Below are 16,414 nucleotides of genomic sequence, written 5' to 3'. Positions count from 1 at the left end.
AGGCTAAGTCCCTTTATTTTTCCGGGGTCGCCACAGTGGAATGAACTGCCAACTTATCCAGCATGTTTTTACGCAGCGGATTATGCAACAATAAGGCAACAGATGAGATGTTTAATTTGTTTAATCAGGTTTGTTAAAAGTGTCATTTAATGTTTTCTCAGTCATACATTTGTTATAACAATGGAAATATTCGAAACAAATATTTATAAACAAAGCATACACTAATACACAAGCTCCCATGGGTAGAGCAAACACTGTTGCTCCCCACATGCCATGTGCAAGCCAGGTAGCACTCTTGTCAGGAAGAGCAGTGAATAGGAACAGCTGCTAGACTAGCTCACAGTTGTCTGTGTGAAACAGTCATGCTTTAGAAAGGACAACAAAGTTCATACTCTCTCTCTGCTGTTAGGCCACAGCTGCCAATGAGATCACGTTGCTTGTGCAACTGCATCAGTCGCCGGATGTCATGACTCACTGAGTGTGGCTGCAATTGCACTTAGGAAAAAATATGTACGCTGAGTCACCTACTGAGTTTCCTTACTAACCAGACAACACCATGATGGCCTAACCAATTGTGTTTGGGGCATTGCTCTTTGGCAGAACACTTTCTCTGTAAATAAAGTCTTGCTGCCATTTTTAGCAGTCAAATAAACTTTTGTAGTCATCTCAACTTACATCAATTAAACTGACTGTGAAAATATTGCTGCTTGCTTCATCTATTGTATTGTGACAAATGTAATCAGTAAGGTAGGTAAGATGAACCCCAACTTCCAGTCATTTGAGTATTAGCAGGTTTTATCCAGTTAGGGCCATAGTCTTGTGGACTGCTTTCTGAGAAATTGCATAGTTGCATTCCAATTAATATGACATTAATATTTGTCCTCTTATATTTGTTCTTAACAATAATAAGTAAAAAAAACTATAAATATAAGTTTTATATACATCTCAAGAAACCCCATAGATTTTTTAATCCTCTTGTTAATGCTTTCATCTACTTTACGACTTACTGTAATAAAACTATCATTTAATTGTCTCCAACCTAAGAGTTGGTTGAAAGTGCGTGTGACATGTGAATGCTCATGTGTTTAAATGCATTTGATCAGCAATCAACCTCTGTTTAAGTATTTATTTTCAGGTATTCAATTAAAAACTCTTAAAGGGACAAAAAAAAAACTAATCACTGCTTACCCTCAAATAGGTTCAAACTTTTATGATTTTATTTGTTCACAATGCAAATTTATGTTTGATTAAATCACTATTTTTGTTCAGAGGAACCCATAGGTGAGAGGAAGTGCATCTGAGATCAAATTGTTACCTGGCAGAAATGGCAAATTCATTTTTTTAACACTCGATTGTGTTATTTTTTGACCACTTTTGATTCGAATCAACCAAGACCCAAGCAAAAACAGGTGTGAATGGGGCCGCCTCAGTATGGGTGCTGAGTAAATCCCCTTGCAAGTGATACACAGAAACTGCCACACTCTCATACTGCCTCCTGTCAAGGCGTTGGAGACAGATGGACCAGAAGAGTCCATGTGCCTCACACATTTCCATTTTTGACCGTGCTTGTAGCAGTACTCCCAAAATAGCCCTCATTCCTTGCAACCTTATATGTTCAAGGCCTAAGCAAAGACTACAGGGGAGAGAATTGCAAATCCAGGTCACACAAGACACAGTGTTGTCTCTGTTGCTTTGTGGTTATTAGCAGGCCTGTAAGTGTGCTTGCTATGCATCTCATAGAACTAGATCAAGAGTGCTTGCTACACCTTTTTTCATACCTAGACAAGGATAGTCGGCGCAGCCTATCCTTAACGTGTGTACGACTAAGACAGGTCTTCCTAGACCCTCAACTGTGGACACTACTTCACTTTTGGTCTCCATGCGAGCTGAGGAGAGACAACTTTGTTGTGGGATCTTCGCTAAGATACCTCGCTGTATGCTGGCACTCAAGCAGGGTCAAAGTGTGCAACATTGAGCACTGGATGAAAACTACATTCCAAAAGGATCTCTGTAGCAAGCATGAGAGCTTTGTCAGTGACTTCCTGGAGCATGTTTGCAACATGTGAGTGTTTCCTTTTTTCTTTGTTTCAACCTACATTTTACTGTTTAGCTTACTCCTGAACACAGATGTGCTCCTCTGATAGATTTTAAAAAATTAAGTAACCTAAATGAATCTTACATCTACAATCTATTATTAAAGGAAATACCTCCAAAATTAGTAAACTGTGAAAGAACGTATACATTTTTTTTATCCACCCCAAATAACAGTATCCAATTTGTATCCAAATCATTTAACACTATATTCTTTACATAAAAGTTGTCCATAAACATGCAATATATTTGTAACCAAACAGTCCTATATTTTGCTGTTACAACTTGTGAAGAGGTGTTGACCTTTAAATCAGGATATGTTTCATGTCTGATTATATCATGTTTGATATAAACAAATTCAACGGATATTTGAAAGCTAAGTGAAGGGAAAAAATTTGTCAGAAAATTATAACAACCCCTGACAAAAAAGATAGATTCACTCCACTTAGATCAAATACTCTCAGTTTCTTTACTTCAAATCAAATAAACAAATCACAGAAAAGCCACATATTTTTTTTTTAGTTTATTTGTTTAATAACACTGATACATAACTCGAAACATTTTTTTTATTAACAGCAATTAGTTTTGAAAGTTGATGAAAAAAAGATAAAAAAAGAAAGAATTCATTAACACAACTAGCTCTTTGTTACTCTTCTGGTCTTTATGACTGCCTGGATTGTTTTGTTTTTGATGGACTTAACTAATGAAAATCTTTATTTTGCATCAAGTTGCTTACAGCTTTTTTAATCATTGCAGGACAAATCAACTTTGCAAAAACAATCCTTAATCTTAACAACCTTAATCTGGATATTTTGCTGACCATGCGATTGTGTTGATATGCCTTTTCTAAAGAACAGATGTAACAATCATTTCTCTATGGATTGAAAAAATGACATAATTATTAGATTACCAAGTGCAAAAACTCAACAAGGATTTTAAGCATTATCTTTAAACTGCGGACTAGTCATAAAACATGTGCCAGTATTTGGTTTAAAATGCGAATTGCAAAATGATTTACCTAAATTTTGAATGATAAAAGACATTTTACTATCTATTCATTATTGAAGTTTAAGTTCTTTTGTTTGAGTTATATAACAGAAAACCAGAGTGTTCAGTTTTTTTACAACAACAAAGTAAATATTTTGTATGATTTCTATGATTTTATGAGTGGAAGGCAAAAATATAAATTAATATATTTATATATACAATTATTCATTAATTTTCTTGTTGGCGTAGTCCCTTTATTAATCCGGGGTCACACAGCGAAATGAACCGCCAACTTATCCAGCAGATTTTTGCAGAGCAGATGCCCTTCCAGCTGCAACTAATCTCTGGGAAACACACACACACACACACACACACACACACACACACACACACACACACACACACACACACACACACACACACTATGGACAATTTAGCCTACCCAATTCACCTGTACCGCATGTCTTTGGACTGAAGGGGAAACCAGAGCACCCGGAGGAAAACCACGCGAACGCAGGGAGAACATGCAAACTCCTCACAGAAACGGCATATGAGCCAAGGTTCGAACCAGCAACTTTCTTGCTGTGAGGCGACAGCACTACCTACTGCGCCACTACGTCGCCCCCATATATATATATATATATATATATATATATATATATATATATATATATTTTTTTTTTTTTTTTTTTTTTTTTTTGAAGTCAGAATTATTATTAGCCCCCCTGTTTATTTTTTCCTCGAGTTTCTGTTTTAACAGAGAGAAGATTTTTTTCAACAAATTTCTAAACAATAGTTTTAATAACTCATCACTAATAACTGTTTTTTTTTATCTTTGAGTATACAGCCTAACAAAACTAAAATTAAGGTCAGCATGAAATGGATTTACTTCGAAGGGAAATTGCTATTAGCTAATATAATTGAAAAAACATCTTGTTTTTGGACAACTGTGCCAGTAGAAAAGAGCTGCTGTTTTTGTGTGTGTGTGTGTGTGTGTGTGTGTGTGTGTGTGTGTGTGTGTGTGTGTGTGTGTGTATACACACACACATATGAAAAATTCTAATTAACTATCAAAATATAATTTGAGGCTTGCAGTCCTAATAAAGAACTAATTTTGAGGAATGAACTTTCTTACCACACCCACCATTCTCTCACATTTGCAAGGTTCTTATATAAAATGAGGGGTGACAGGGAGGCTAAGTTATTAGCACAGTTGCCTTACAGAAAGGAGATGGGTGATTTGAGTCCAGGCTGAACCAGCAGACTTTTCTGTGTGGAGTTTGCATGTTTTCCCTTTGCTTTGGGTGCTCTGGTTTTCCCCACAGTCCAAAGACATGCGGTATAGCTAAATTAGGTATACTAAATTTGACAGTGTGTTAACGGAAGAGTATGTGGGTGTTTCCTTGCACTGGGGTTGTTCTCTCAGGGCTGGGTAGCAGCAGGAAGAGGATCTAGTGTGTGATACGATTTTGCAGGTTCATTCTGCTGTGGTGACCCCACATAAAGCTAGAAATAAGCCAAAGGAAAGTTGGTGTAATAAAGGTTGTGGACATTTACTCTTTTCCACAGAGTATATGCAGAGAAAACTCAAGCTTTTTGTTTCATGTACATAATGAGATGGTATTATTATTCTGTCCTAACCAATTGTTGCTTATTCAAAAGTATAACAGATAGCATACTCCATAAGAACAGCAGAAAGCAGATTGGGTAAATTTAGTGACTTAATTGTCAATTGTTCTTATCAATATCTTACTTTTTGTAAAACTACAACAAAGAGGGGAAAAAGTATGTATATATTCGCATTTACTTTAACAAGTTCAATTCAACTAGCTAGACATGAACACCCAGAACTAACAAACTACTGAATCTGCACTTTACTTCAATGTGCTTCTAGACATTGGACAGAGTTTTTAAACACCAATATTTCTTTCGGCTAGCATAAGAGCCACTTTCTCCAGTTAATTACTTACAAGTGCTTATCTTCGACACAGCAGTTGCAGATATGTGTCTCATTGCCCAGTAGTGAGCACTTGATTTCACATGTGTAAACAAATTTAAGTAATGCAGCAAACCACTGATTTGTCAAACTGTCTTGTTCCTTTTGTTTTGTTTTGTAGTATTAATAAACACATGTTTATAGTGAATGTATAGAATGTTTTCAAGATATGTAGTTGAGGAAAAGTTGCCAGAAAAATGCAACTTAAACTAAAATAACTTGCCTAATTATCCTAACCTGCCTAGTTAACCTAATTAACATAGTTGAGCCTTTAAATAATAATTCTAAATAAATACTAACTCTAATAATTCTGACTTCAACTGTATGCTTGCAAAAAAAAGTATTATTACTTTGTTGACATGAGGTCTGTGAAGTAACGGCACAGCTGAATTAACCTCTGGGATATTTAGGAGAGAACTATACTGCCTTTTCAGACAGCCTATAATTATGGTAGACTCTGCAGATTCTTCCACAGCCATTTTGCACTCACAAGAAAAAGAAAGTAATTGGTAAAATACATAAAACAAATAGGATATTATCTTAAAACAATAAAAAAATACTTAATTGGATCTTTAAATCATCCTCAGTTTAGAACAAAAATTTACAGCTAAACTTACTGATCACTCAAACTATGCTGTGGCTTTACTATATAAGGTGTTTTGTATCTAAATAATCTTTAAATAGAGAGCATGCAAAGTTCTATAAAGTGGTTCCCATATGATCATATCATGGTAGCAGGTTTGAATAAAACTTGTCCATCATTCAATTAACTTTGAAACAGACAACATTCCAACAGACAACTAGTAAAACATTTTAAAGGGTACATACAGTAGTTTACCCCTTTTTTATGATTTACTATTTATATGATTCTTCTGAGTGTGCCAGTTTAGGTTCAGTTCAACAGACAGTTCAGATGTTTTTATTATAATGTGTTCAAATGTGTCATGTTTTGGTCATGTACACAGCTCGCTTTTTTAGTTGCTTGTTGCTTCACATGAAAATTAGTTTCGGCTTCCCGCTCAACGTAATAAGGTGGCAGAGCCAAAAGCTTTCACGCTGAGCTTGTACACAGAGAATAATAACCACACACACGGAATAAACTTTGACTGAGGCACTGGATGTGCCGCTCGAAGCCTTGACACGGCAGAAACATGAAGTGTCCTGAATGGTCGCGCCACGCATTCCAGAACTCCAAACACAGGCCTCCACCAGGGCAAACACAACGGCACCTAGCCGCCAACCCGAAGCCCCGCCGCGTGCACCTCGACAGACACCCACGCCTAAAACTCCGAAATGCACGGCACCGTGCCACGCAGAGAGGCGCTTCTGCAGGCAAGTTTGTTATTTTATTTCCAATGGAGAGACGCGCACATAAGGCAACGCGCTTGAACTTTTTCAGCTGCACCTAACACTCACAGGGAGCTTCTGTGTTAGCGAGAAATGCAAATGGCTGAAGTTTAAGGTAGACGCAATGAAAAGTACACATGTCTGCAAACCTACCAAAAGGTACAAACAATAATTCCGATTAGAGCGATAATGTGGAGAATATTGATCTTGTGTTGAGTCCAATGAGCCTTACATCTAAAAATAGAGCAAGGGTGTTCCTTTAGTGATATCGCTTTGACTCACACTTTGAAAACGTGAAACAAGAAACTGAGGATATGATCATGATGCGCAGCTGTCAATCAATATTGGTGGACGGGGGGTCTGCACTTCTATGTCAAGTTGCGGTTGATTTGAAAACAGCTCCAGTTGGTCCAACGTTTTTGTTGTTAAATTGAAAAAAAAGGACTGTGTGTGTTTATATCAACCCAATATGACGGTCTATTTACTATATTTACACACGTCTGTCCAAACAGCTTGAAAAGTAGATTTTTCACCATAGGTGCCCTTTAAACATGTTTTCTCTATATTGTAACAACTTGGAAAAATATAGGAACTGTCATCCAAATTTCCCAGTTTAGCTCTTTATAGTATATAGTATAGTATATATTAATCTAAACAGTTTAAATGAATATTATGGAAATACGTGAACAACCAAAACTATATTGTAACAATGACATATAAGGCGATGCAGTGGCGCAGTAGGTAGTGCTGTTGCCTCACAGCAGGAATGTTGCTGGGTTGCTGGTTTGAACCTCAGCTTGGCTCAGTTGGGGTTTCTGTGTGGAGTTTGCATGTTCTCCCTGCATTCACGTGGGTTTCCTCTGGGTGCTCCGGTTTCCCCCACAGTCCAAAGAAGACATGTGGTACAGGTGAACTGGGTAGGCCAAATTGTCCGTAGTGTATGAGTGTGTTGATGACTGAGTGTGTAAATGTTTCCCAGAGATGGGTTGCGGCTGGAAGGGCATCCGCTGCGCAAAAACGTGCTGGATAAGTTGGCGACAAGAAAATGAATGAATGAATGAATGAATGAATGAATGAATGAATGAATGAATGACAAACACACAAAGTTTACTGAGCTTAATCTTTAACAGAGTCTGGCAGTATGGGCTGAAATCATTTAGCTCACTTTTGTACCACACCTGTCTCAAATATACAGTCCATTGTATATTTGTAATTACTAGTTATTATTAATTGTTTGTAGTTCCCATTGAGCTAACTTGTTATATAGAGAATAATATTTTAAATTCAACTGAGAAATGTTGTTGGTGCTTGTTTTTGTGGATTGAAATCCTCATTAGCATAGTGATGATTGTTCCTTCCCCAGAGAAAAGTTCAGCAAGACATGAGGGAAACCTCCTTTGAGAACCCTTCCTCAAAATTTGCATTGCCAGGTGGAGCCTACAATCAGTTCTTTGTTATAGTCGAATGAACGGTGATCAGTAAGAAAGAGAGAAAGAGTGTATGTGTGTGCATGTGTGCATTTGGTTTTAAATTCCAGTAGGGACACCAAGCTACTCTATGGAGGAAACAGTCTCAGATGGTCTCAAGTTCAAGTGGAAATTTACTTTCAGTTTTCATATAAACAATATCCCATCACTATGCATATCCAGTAGTCTTAAAAAATATGATTTGATGATGTGATTTGATATTAATGTGTTATTGATATTGCATCTGAAGGGGATATATTCATGAGGAAAATATTAAATAGGCTTTTCTTCCCCACACCCAGACTCATTCTCATAGCTAAAGTATACTTTGCCTCTGAATAAACTTGTAAATTTGTTATAAATAAATAGTTGCCTGTTCGATAAAATGTATGTTCTTGAGGGAAAAAAAGGAGACAAAACTCCTGCACGAGATAAGTGGAGCCACAAGAGGAAGACATACTTATGTAACCGGTGATTATGCGGCACATATATCTGGCATGTTTACTTCATCTGGACAGGTTTGAAAGCTCCTCCTGCTCAAACACAATGGCTGAAAACTGCTCCAGCAGAGACTATTTAGATCCCAGAGATTTTGAGTTTGCAAGCTTCCCTCATCCTTTCTCTGCTGTTGATTCCTTTATCAGTTCGTCTGTGCCACCAATGACCATCTGCAGTGTTAATAAAAGCAATGGCACGTGTAGTGTGAGATCCGCCCCATGGCCAGGGTTATTGGGACAGTGCTCATAGCACTTAGAGGCGGCTGGAATGTGCTGGTCTCACATGTGGTTAAATGGTAAGATTATGTAAGAGTTTATGTAATCTGCATCAGTAAACGTGAATGACATCTCAAAGCTAAGCCATTAGCTCGCTTTGTAAGTGTATGTGAGAGTGCTGACCCTGTGCGAGTCCACCAGCAGGCTGCAGCAGAGGAGAAATCCTAGTACAGAAGGTTGCTGTTGCCCAGCTCACTGGTGTGCGAATGGGAAACAACTTAGCTTTCAGCTGGAGCTATTTATTATAACATCAGCTGTTTATGTTGCAAAAAAGAAAAAAAAAATTGAAAGGGAGGCTAATAATTTTGACTTCAACTGTGTGTGTGTTTGTGATGTGATGTGTGTGTGTGTGTAATGTTTTTCAATTAAATTAGCTAATAACAATTTCCCTTCGAACTAAATCTATTTCATGCTGACCTTAATTTTAGTTTTGTTAGGCTTTATACTTACAATTGTAATTACTGCTGACTGTACAGTAGAACTATTTTCTTTAATACCGTATTAAGTTGAGATATATTTATGATTTATAAATATATTGAGATATATTTATGAAATAACAATTTCTGATTTTCCTCAAAAAATGACATGGCAGGATGGGTTCAACTAATGGTGTGACTTTTTGGTTGGAGCTTTCTAGATTTGACAAATGACATAACATGTATGAATCCTGCTACTGGTGCAATAAATAAAATCTTAGGCTAAATGAATAATTTTATTTGGTTCTTTCTCATAATGTGGCATAGGAGTTAAGATAAATAAATAAAAAAAATACTAGTCATTGTAGTAGTATCAGTAGTAGTGTTAGCAGTAGTTGTTGTGGTAATAGTAGTAGTAGTTGCTGTATTAGTTGTGGTAGTAGTAATTTGTGTACCTCTTTGAATACTACTACTACTACTACTACTACTACTACTACCACTACTACCACTACTACTACTACTACTACTACTACTACTACTAATAATAATAATAATAATAATAATACACCTTTAATAATAAACCTTTGACTTGATTTCTCTCCAGTACCGTGGGCTGACAGAGCATTACTGTACGTTGCAAAACGTCCCCAAAGACTCTTCTGCATTTTAACAATCTCAACAAATTAAACAAACAAAAAATGTTTAGAGCATAGTAGTAATTATATTTAGCATGTCAAAATTGTGCTTTTTGTTTTTTTAGGTGTCCAAATCTGATCTCACTGACTCTGTCTGGATGTGGGCACATAATGGACAACAATGTCATCAAAGTGCTACAAAGCTGCAGAAGGCTACGTAGCCTGAGTCTAGAAAACTGTGCTCGGATAACAGACTCTGTACTCAAGGCTGCGGTGGAGCATGGCCACAATCTCACAGAGGTGAGAGTGGACTTTTGCCGCAATGTGACCCAGGCAGGGTTGCAGGAGCTAAAAAACAAGAGACCAGAAGTACTTCTGAGTGCATTACACAGTGCGGATATGATTCCAGATTGCAAGCCTGAGGAGAAAACACATATCAAGAGAGCTCTGCAGAAGTTCTTGATCTTCTCTTGACTGACCGTTGTGACCTTATGTCAAGATGATATTTATTTTCTAATTCTATTATAAATGTTTTTTTTCACCAATTTTTTGATTCCTTATTTTATGACATGCTAATTTTATTGCTAACATTTTATATTTTATTAGTTCCCTCTTTTCACCCACCCTCTTTTGTACCTTCACTTTCATAGATTGTTTATTCGTTTGTTTGTCCATTTGACTGCATAAAATGACTCACTAGTAAAGTGCAAACTAAGTATTTGATTGTGCTAACAGGGCATTTACCCAATCCACATGTTTTAGTGAAATCTAGTGTTTCAATAATAAAACTTTAGCAAATTATGTGAATGGTTGTATTTTTTAAAAGCACAATATGTTTTGGTTACATAATCTAGGTTTGTTCTGGAACTGCTTATAGTCATTTATTCATAATGTGGGTTTTGGAATTCCTCCTAGAATATTTAGAAAATATTTATTAGAATATATATATATATATATATATATATATATATATATATATATATATATATATATATAAAATACTTGGAGGTTCATTCCACTGTGCCGACCCCTGATGAATTAGGGACTAAGCCGAAAGATATTGAGTAAGTGAAGTTGTCCAACGATATATTGTGAGAAAAGTCGTACAGCATGGTCTTTACTGCTTTATCGCTTTTATAAAACCAAATTTTATCAAGCTAATTATTTAATCATCTTGCAATGTAAAAGAATTGTAATACTGGGTTTGTAGGTCAACACAGCATTTTGGACACGCACACATCTCATGATGTTTAATGAGAAGAGATTTTTTCAAAGCATTCCCTGTTTTTTTCTTCTGAATAAACTTTTTTTTTTATTTTAATTTGGGTGGAATGAAAGTAGTTTTAATTTTGAAAACAAACTTTATGTTTTTAATATTACTAGCCCCCTTAAAAATTATTTTTTGATTGGCTGCAGAACAAACCACTCTTGTCAAATAACTTACCTAATAAACCATATTTGCCTAGTTGCCTAGTGCACTTTAAGCTGAATATTAGTTGAAAAATAGATATTATCTATTTATCTTTACCTATATAATCTACTTTCATCAAGGCAAGGACAAAAAAAATTAGTTATTAGAAATGTATTATTACAAATATTGTTTTTTTTTTTACAAACATTGTTAAAATCTCCTTTAAACAGCACTTGGAAAATTAAAAAAAAAAGACTTACAATTTTACAGAAGGGCTGCTAATCTTTTCTTCAGCTGTACATATACAGTAAGTGTGTGTGTCTGGGTGTGTGTGTCATGTTGGTATTGTCCTTTGACCTGTATTTTCTCCTCAGTGTATGCATAAGGTACTTTGGATATTGTTATCCTATTAGATAACATCTTTGGAAATAATAAATGGGTTGCAATATATATATATATTTTTTCGTCAAACTGCTAAATGTATTGTCATAAAAAGCAACAGTTAAGCTTTATAACTATATTAAAGTTTATTCCAATTTTTAAATAATGAAATGTTGATGTCATATGGCTGTTTAAAAAGAACAGTAATCTTTACAATTTAAACGCAAATCTTTTTAGAAGATGCAAGAAGAACAATTGTTTGCCTTAACAGACTTGTGACCTAAAACCTCCACAGAGTTATCTGAGGTCATGTTGGGACGACTTCCAGCATTTTGATTAGAAACATATTATGTAAGAGATGTGGAGTGTAGAAGTAGGTTGGCCAGTGTCTTTTTTCACGTGGTCATGATATTTTGCTTTGTAATTGCAGCAAAAGTAGATGTTCTAGACTCTCAGTATCCTTCATTTGCTCTTTTTCAACATTTGTTTTTTTATCTGATATTTTGACCTTGTTCAAATGCATTTTATCAAACAAATAAATACAGTTTCCTTAACCACCGAGGTATTATTAAAGCAGTATGAAGAACAACTGCACACTCTGCTTGTAAATAATCTATAGTAACAATAAAGATACATTTAGAAAAAAACAAATCACTTGTTATAAGACTTAACAGAAATCATTCATTTGTTCTCCACAGGATGTTCCTTGCAATGTACTGCAATTGGTGGTAGAAATAATATTGGGACCTTTTCCCTTATTTCTGTTATCTGACTATATGATATAATTTATATTCATATTTCCAACTCATGCTCTCTTATGAAGTAAATTTTGTGTTAATACAGATATGTGAATTTCTAAAACCTGCCAGAGAAAACAAGTAATGCCTTTCATTATAAAATCACTTTTAATTATGCACTGTATAAGTTATAACTGCAGAAAAAGTATTTTCATGTTACATGTTTGTGTGGTTATAAGGAATAAGACATAACATAAAGGGAGTTTGCTGGTGCTGGACGAAAATAAGAGAAACCACAACAAAGTGTACATTTAACAGTGAGTTGGGGAATTTAGAATGTAAATATTTTTAATTTTTGAATTATTAATCAAAATCGTCTCAGGTTACGTATATAACCATGGTTCCCCTTCTTTTGGGGAACTTCAGTGCTATAAAGTGGATTTGATTTGAAAATCCACGTATGGGTGGTTTCGGTTCAGAAGCCGCTTGTCTGAAAGAGTATTGAACGGGCCAATGAATGCAATGAATTGGCAGCGTAAGCTTGCACAGGTGTGCTTCATTGCCAACTATCCCAGCATATAAGCAAACCTGGAGCGAGCAAACGCCACCCTTTTCGCTTCAGAGACTTTCTGATCGAGTCGATGAGGGTTCCTCCTGCTGTGATCCAGCGATTCCGAGCGAACGAGAGCATTCTCCCGGTCCCTGGTCGAGCTGGGTTTCTCCCTTGCCTGGCGTTCTTTGGGTCCGGTCCTCCAGAGCGGTGCGTAAAAAGCTGCAACTTCTCAAAGAGAGCAACACAGTCGTGCAGCACATCCTTTTCAGGACGGCGCTCCGACTGTGCGTTTCTGGATGCGATGGTTTCCTATCCTTGGATGATGGGCACGGGCACTGCGTTGCATGCCTGGGGGGTCCAGCATGTTAATGCTCTGCTCGCGGGCAGTTCATGTCGTAATTGCGATCCCATGACTGTTGCGCAGTAAAGATCGCGGCTAGCCTTTGCAAAAGGTCAAACCACCCCAGTTGTCCCCTGCTCTGCAGCGGGCACTCAGGCAGATCTGAGAGTTTCAGCGAGAGATAAACCGTCGCCCACGGGGTCTTGAAGGGCACTTTTTTTCTGCTCGTGCTGCGTGTCCCTCCCCCCTTACCACTCTTGATGGTGGAACGGCCAGGGGGTATGTGGCGATTCCTCAGGTTGAGTGCGCGATGGCGGTTAATCCGCGCGGCGCCTCTTCTTGGCGGGGTCCGCCTCGTCTTCCATCCAAAGCCTGTAAGTTATCTGCCTCCCCCGGAGCTAGAGCTTACAAGGCTGCGGGCCAGGCTGCTTCCGCCTTGCATGCGATAGCCACCTACCAGCTCTACCAAGCGCAGGCGCTGGCCGAGCTGCACGAAGGTGCACGAAGCCGCCGACTATGCTCTTCGGACTACTAAGTCCGCTGCGTGTGTGTTGTGGAGGACTCTCACTCTAGTGATCCTGGAGCGCCACCCCCAGCTGATATGCGCGAAGTTGACAAAATCCGCTTTCTTAACATCCCCATATCCCAAGCTGGCATGTTCGGCGACACCGTCTGTGAATTCACCCAGGAATTCGAGGTGGTGAGAGAGCAGTCTGATAGGTGATGTCTTATCGGTGGTCCGTAAGCCCGCTCCGCCCGCGGTGCCATCCATACCTGCTCCTTGCCGAAGGCGCCCACCTACGAGAGCTGCACCGCCCCCGGACACGTTTCTGGCGAAGCGAGCGTGTCGAGCACCTCGGAAGCAGGCAGCCCCCCCTGGCCAGAACGCCGCTAAGTCCGGCAACGGACCGCAAAGCGTCCCTGGGACAGGTCATCTGGAGAAGAGGGAACTTGCTCTTTCCCCGCTGGAGGGCGGGGTCCCATTTCCAACGGCACTTTTTACTGCCATGAAAACATCATGAAAAAGCACTTTTCCACTTCCCCGGATGTGACAGCCTGAAATCTGCCAGTCTGGGACGCTATGCTTTCTAGCTTGCAGATTCGGTGCGTTTCGCCAGTAGCTCACGAGCGCTGGAAGAATGGTCTCCTTTTTCCCACCCCTCGAGCCTCCCCTCCGGAGCTCGGGTGCGGAGTGAGAGCAAATCTATCACCTCCAGCTCCTGCGTGGGACCCGCGCACTTCCCGGATCAGCACACCCACTTCGCGCTGCCCCACTGCTGGTACGTCAGCGATTGTAGCGATGAGTCCATTAGCGAGAGCTCTGCCTTCCTGGTTAGTGGGGGCCAGCTCTTCGTGGTGGCTTATACGCACAATCAGACTCGACTATGCGATTCAGTTCGCTAAACGGCCCCCAAGTCACGGGTGAGTATTTACCAGGGTCAGCCCCCTGTCCGCCCCTGTCTTGCGAGAGGAGATTGCTGTCCTCCTGGCGAAGGATGCAATTGAGCCGCTCCCTCCAGCCGAGATGGAGAGCGGGTTTTACAGCCCACACTTCATCGTGCCCAAAAGAGCGTAGGGTCACGGCCAATCCTAGATCTGCGTGTTTTGAATTGCTGTCTGCACAAGCTGCCGTTCAGAATGTTCACGCAGATGCGCATCCTCCGGTGCGTTCGTCCTCTGGGTTGGTCTGCAGCATTAGACCTGATGGACGCATATTTCCATGTCTCCACTCTTCCTCGCCACCGTTAGTTTCTGCGCTTTGCGTTTGAAGGTCAAGCTTGGCAATACAAAGCCCTGCAAAGGATCTCTTCTCTCGGGCTTGAGCTGGACTCGGTCACCATGGCAGCGCACCTCTCCGGAGAGCACGCTCAGCTGATGCTGTACTGTCTGAGAGAGCTTGACAGTAAAATAGTGGTCCCACTGAAACTATTTCAGAGGCTCCTGGGGCATATGGCATCCGCAGCCGCTGTCATGCCGCTCGGATTACTCCATATGAGACCACTCCAGCACTGGCTTCACGATCGAGTCCCCAGACACGCATGGCACGCGCGCGCACACTGAGTCACTGTTACTGCGCTGTGTCGCCGTGCCCTCAGCTCTTGGAACGACCCCTCGTTCCTACAGGCCGGAGTGCCTCTAGAACAGGCGTCCAGTCATGTTGTTGTTTCAACAGATGCTTCCAGCACGGTGTGCTGCGGGCATGCAGCTGCGGGCCTGTGGAAAGGAACCCAGTTGCATTGGCATATCAATCGCCTGGAGCTATTGGCAGTGTTCCTCGCTCTCCACCGTTTTTTTTTTTTCCGATGCTTAAGCAGCAGCACGTGCTGGTCAGGACGAACAGCACGGCGGCGGTGGCGTATATCAACCGCATGGGGGGTATTCGCTCTCGCCGCATGTCTCAGCTTGCCCGCCGTCTTCTCCTCTGGAGTCATCCGTAGCTGAATCGCTGCACGCCATTCACATTTCAGGCAAGCCCAACCGTGCAGCCGATGTGCTTTCACGGCAGCCTTTACGTCCTGAAGAATGGAGACTCCACCCGAGTCTGTTCAGCTGATATGGGCGCGATTCTGGAAAGCCTAGATCGATCTGTTGCTTCCCCCGAGAATGCTCATTGCCAGTTGTTCTTTTCCCTGACCGAGGGCTCTCTCGGCACGGATGCACTGGCTCACAGCTGGCATGCGAAAATATGCATTTCCCCCAGTGAGCCTGCTTGCGCAGTTACTGTGCAAGGTCAGGGAGGATGAGGAACAGGTTGCTGGTTGCGCCCCTCTGGCCCAACCGGACCAGGATGTCAAAGCGAGAGCAGACCCCCGGAATTTTCCAGATCAGCATTGTGCTTTCTTTACTCCAAGAGAAGCTGGAGAGCAAGCTGTCGCCCTCCACTCTCAAGGTTACATGGCTGTCATCTCCGCTCTCATGATGCAGTGGCTGGCAGCACCGTGGGAAGGCATAACCTCATCATCCGGTTCCTCAGAGGCGCTAGGTGAATTAATCCACCCCGCCCCCGTCTCATGCCCTCTTAGGATGTTGCCCTCGTTCTCACGAGCCTGCGTCAGATCCCTTTGATCCTCGACTCAGTATCTTTAAGATTCTGTCCCTTAAGACAGCTCTGCTGGTCACGTCGATATTGATTTAGAGGGTCGAGGACCTGGAGGCATTTTTCGGTCATAGACTCGTGCCTGTAATTCGGGCTGGCTTACTCTCACGTTCCTGAGACCCCGCCCGGGATATGTGCCCAAGGTTCCTACCACACCGTTTTAATACCAGGTAGTGAGCCTGCA

General features: G+C 40.3%; 1 protein-coding gene across 1 annotated transcript; it reads left to right on the top strand.

Moving 5' to 3' along the window:
- The first annotated feature begins 1,658 nt into the window (after positions 1-1,658).
- Positions 1,659-10,504, top strand: fbxl22 (F-box and leucine-rich repeat protein 22). The gene is given in 2 exon segments (NM_001013279.2): positions 1,659-2,062; positions 9,837-10,504. Coding segments are annotated over 2 exon segments (684 nt in total). The 5' UTR covers positions 1,659-1,727; the 3' UTR covers positions 10,186-10,504.
- Positions 10,505-16,414: the final 5,910 nt, after the last annotated feature.

This window comes from Danio rerio, chromosome 25 (assembly GCF_049306965.1).
Source record: "Danio rerio strain Tuebingen ecotype United States chromosome 25, GRCz12tu, whole genome shotgun sequence".
Lineage (NCBI taxonomy): Eukaryota > Metazoa > Chordata > Actinopteri > Cypriniformes > Danionidae > Danio > Danio rerio.
The sequence above is the reverse complement of the archived record's forward strand: the minus strand, read 5'-3'. Positions and strand labels throughout refer to the sequence as shown.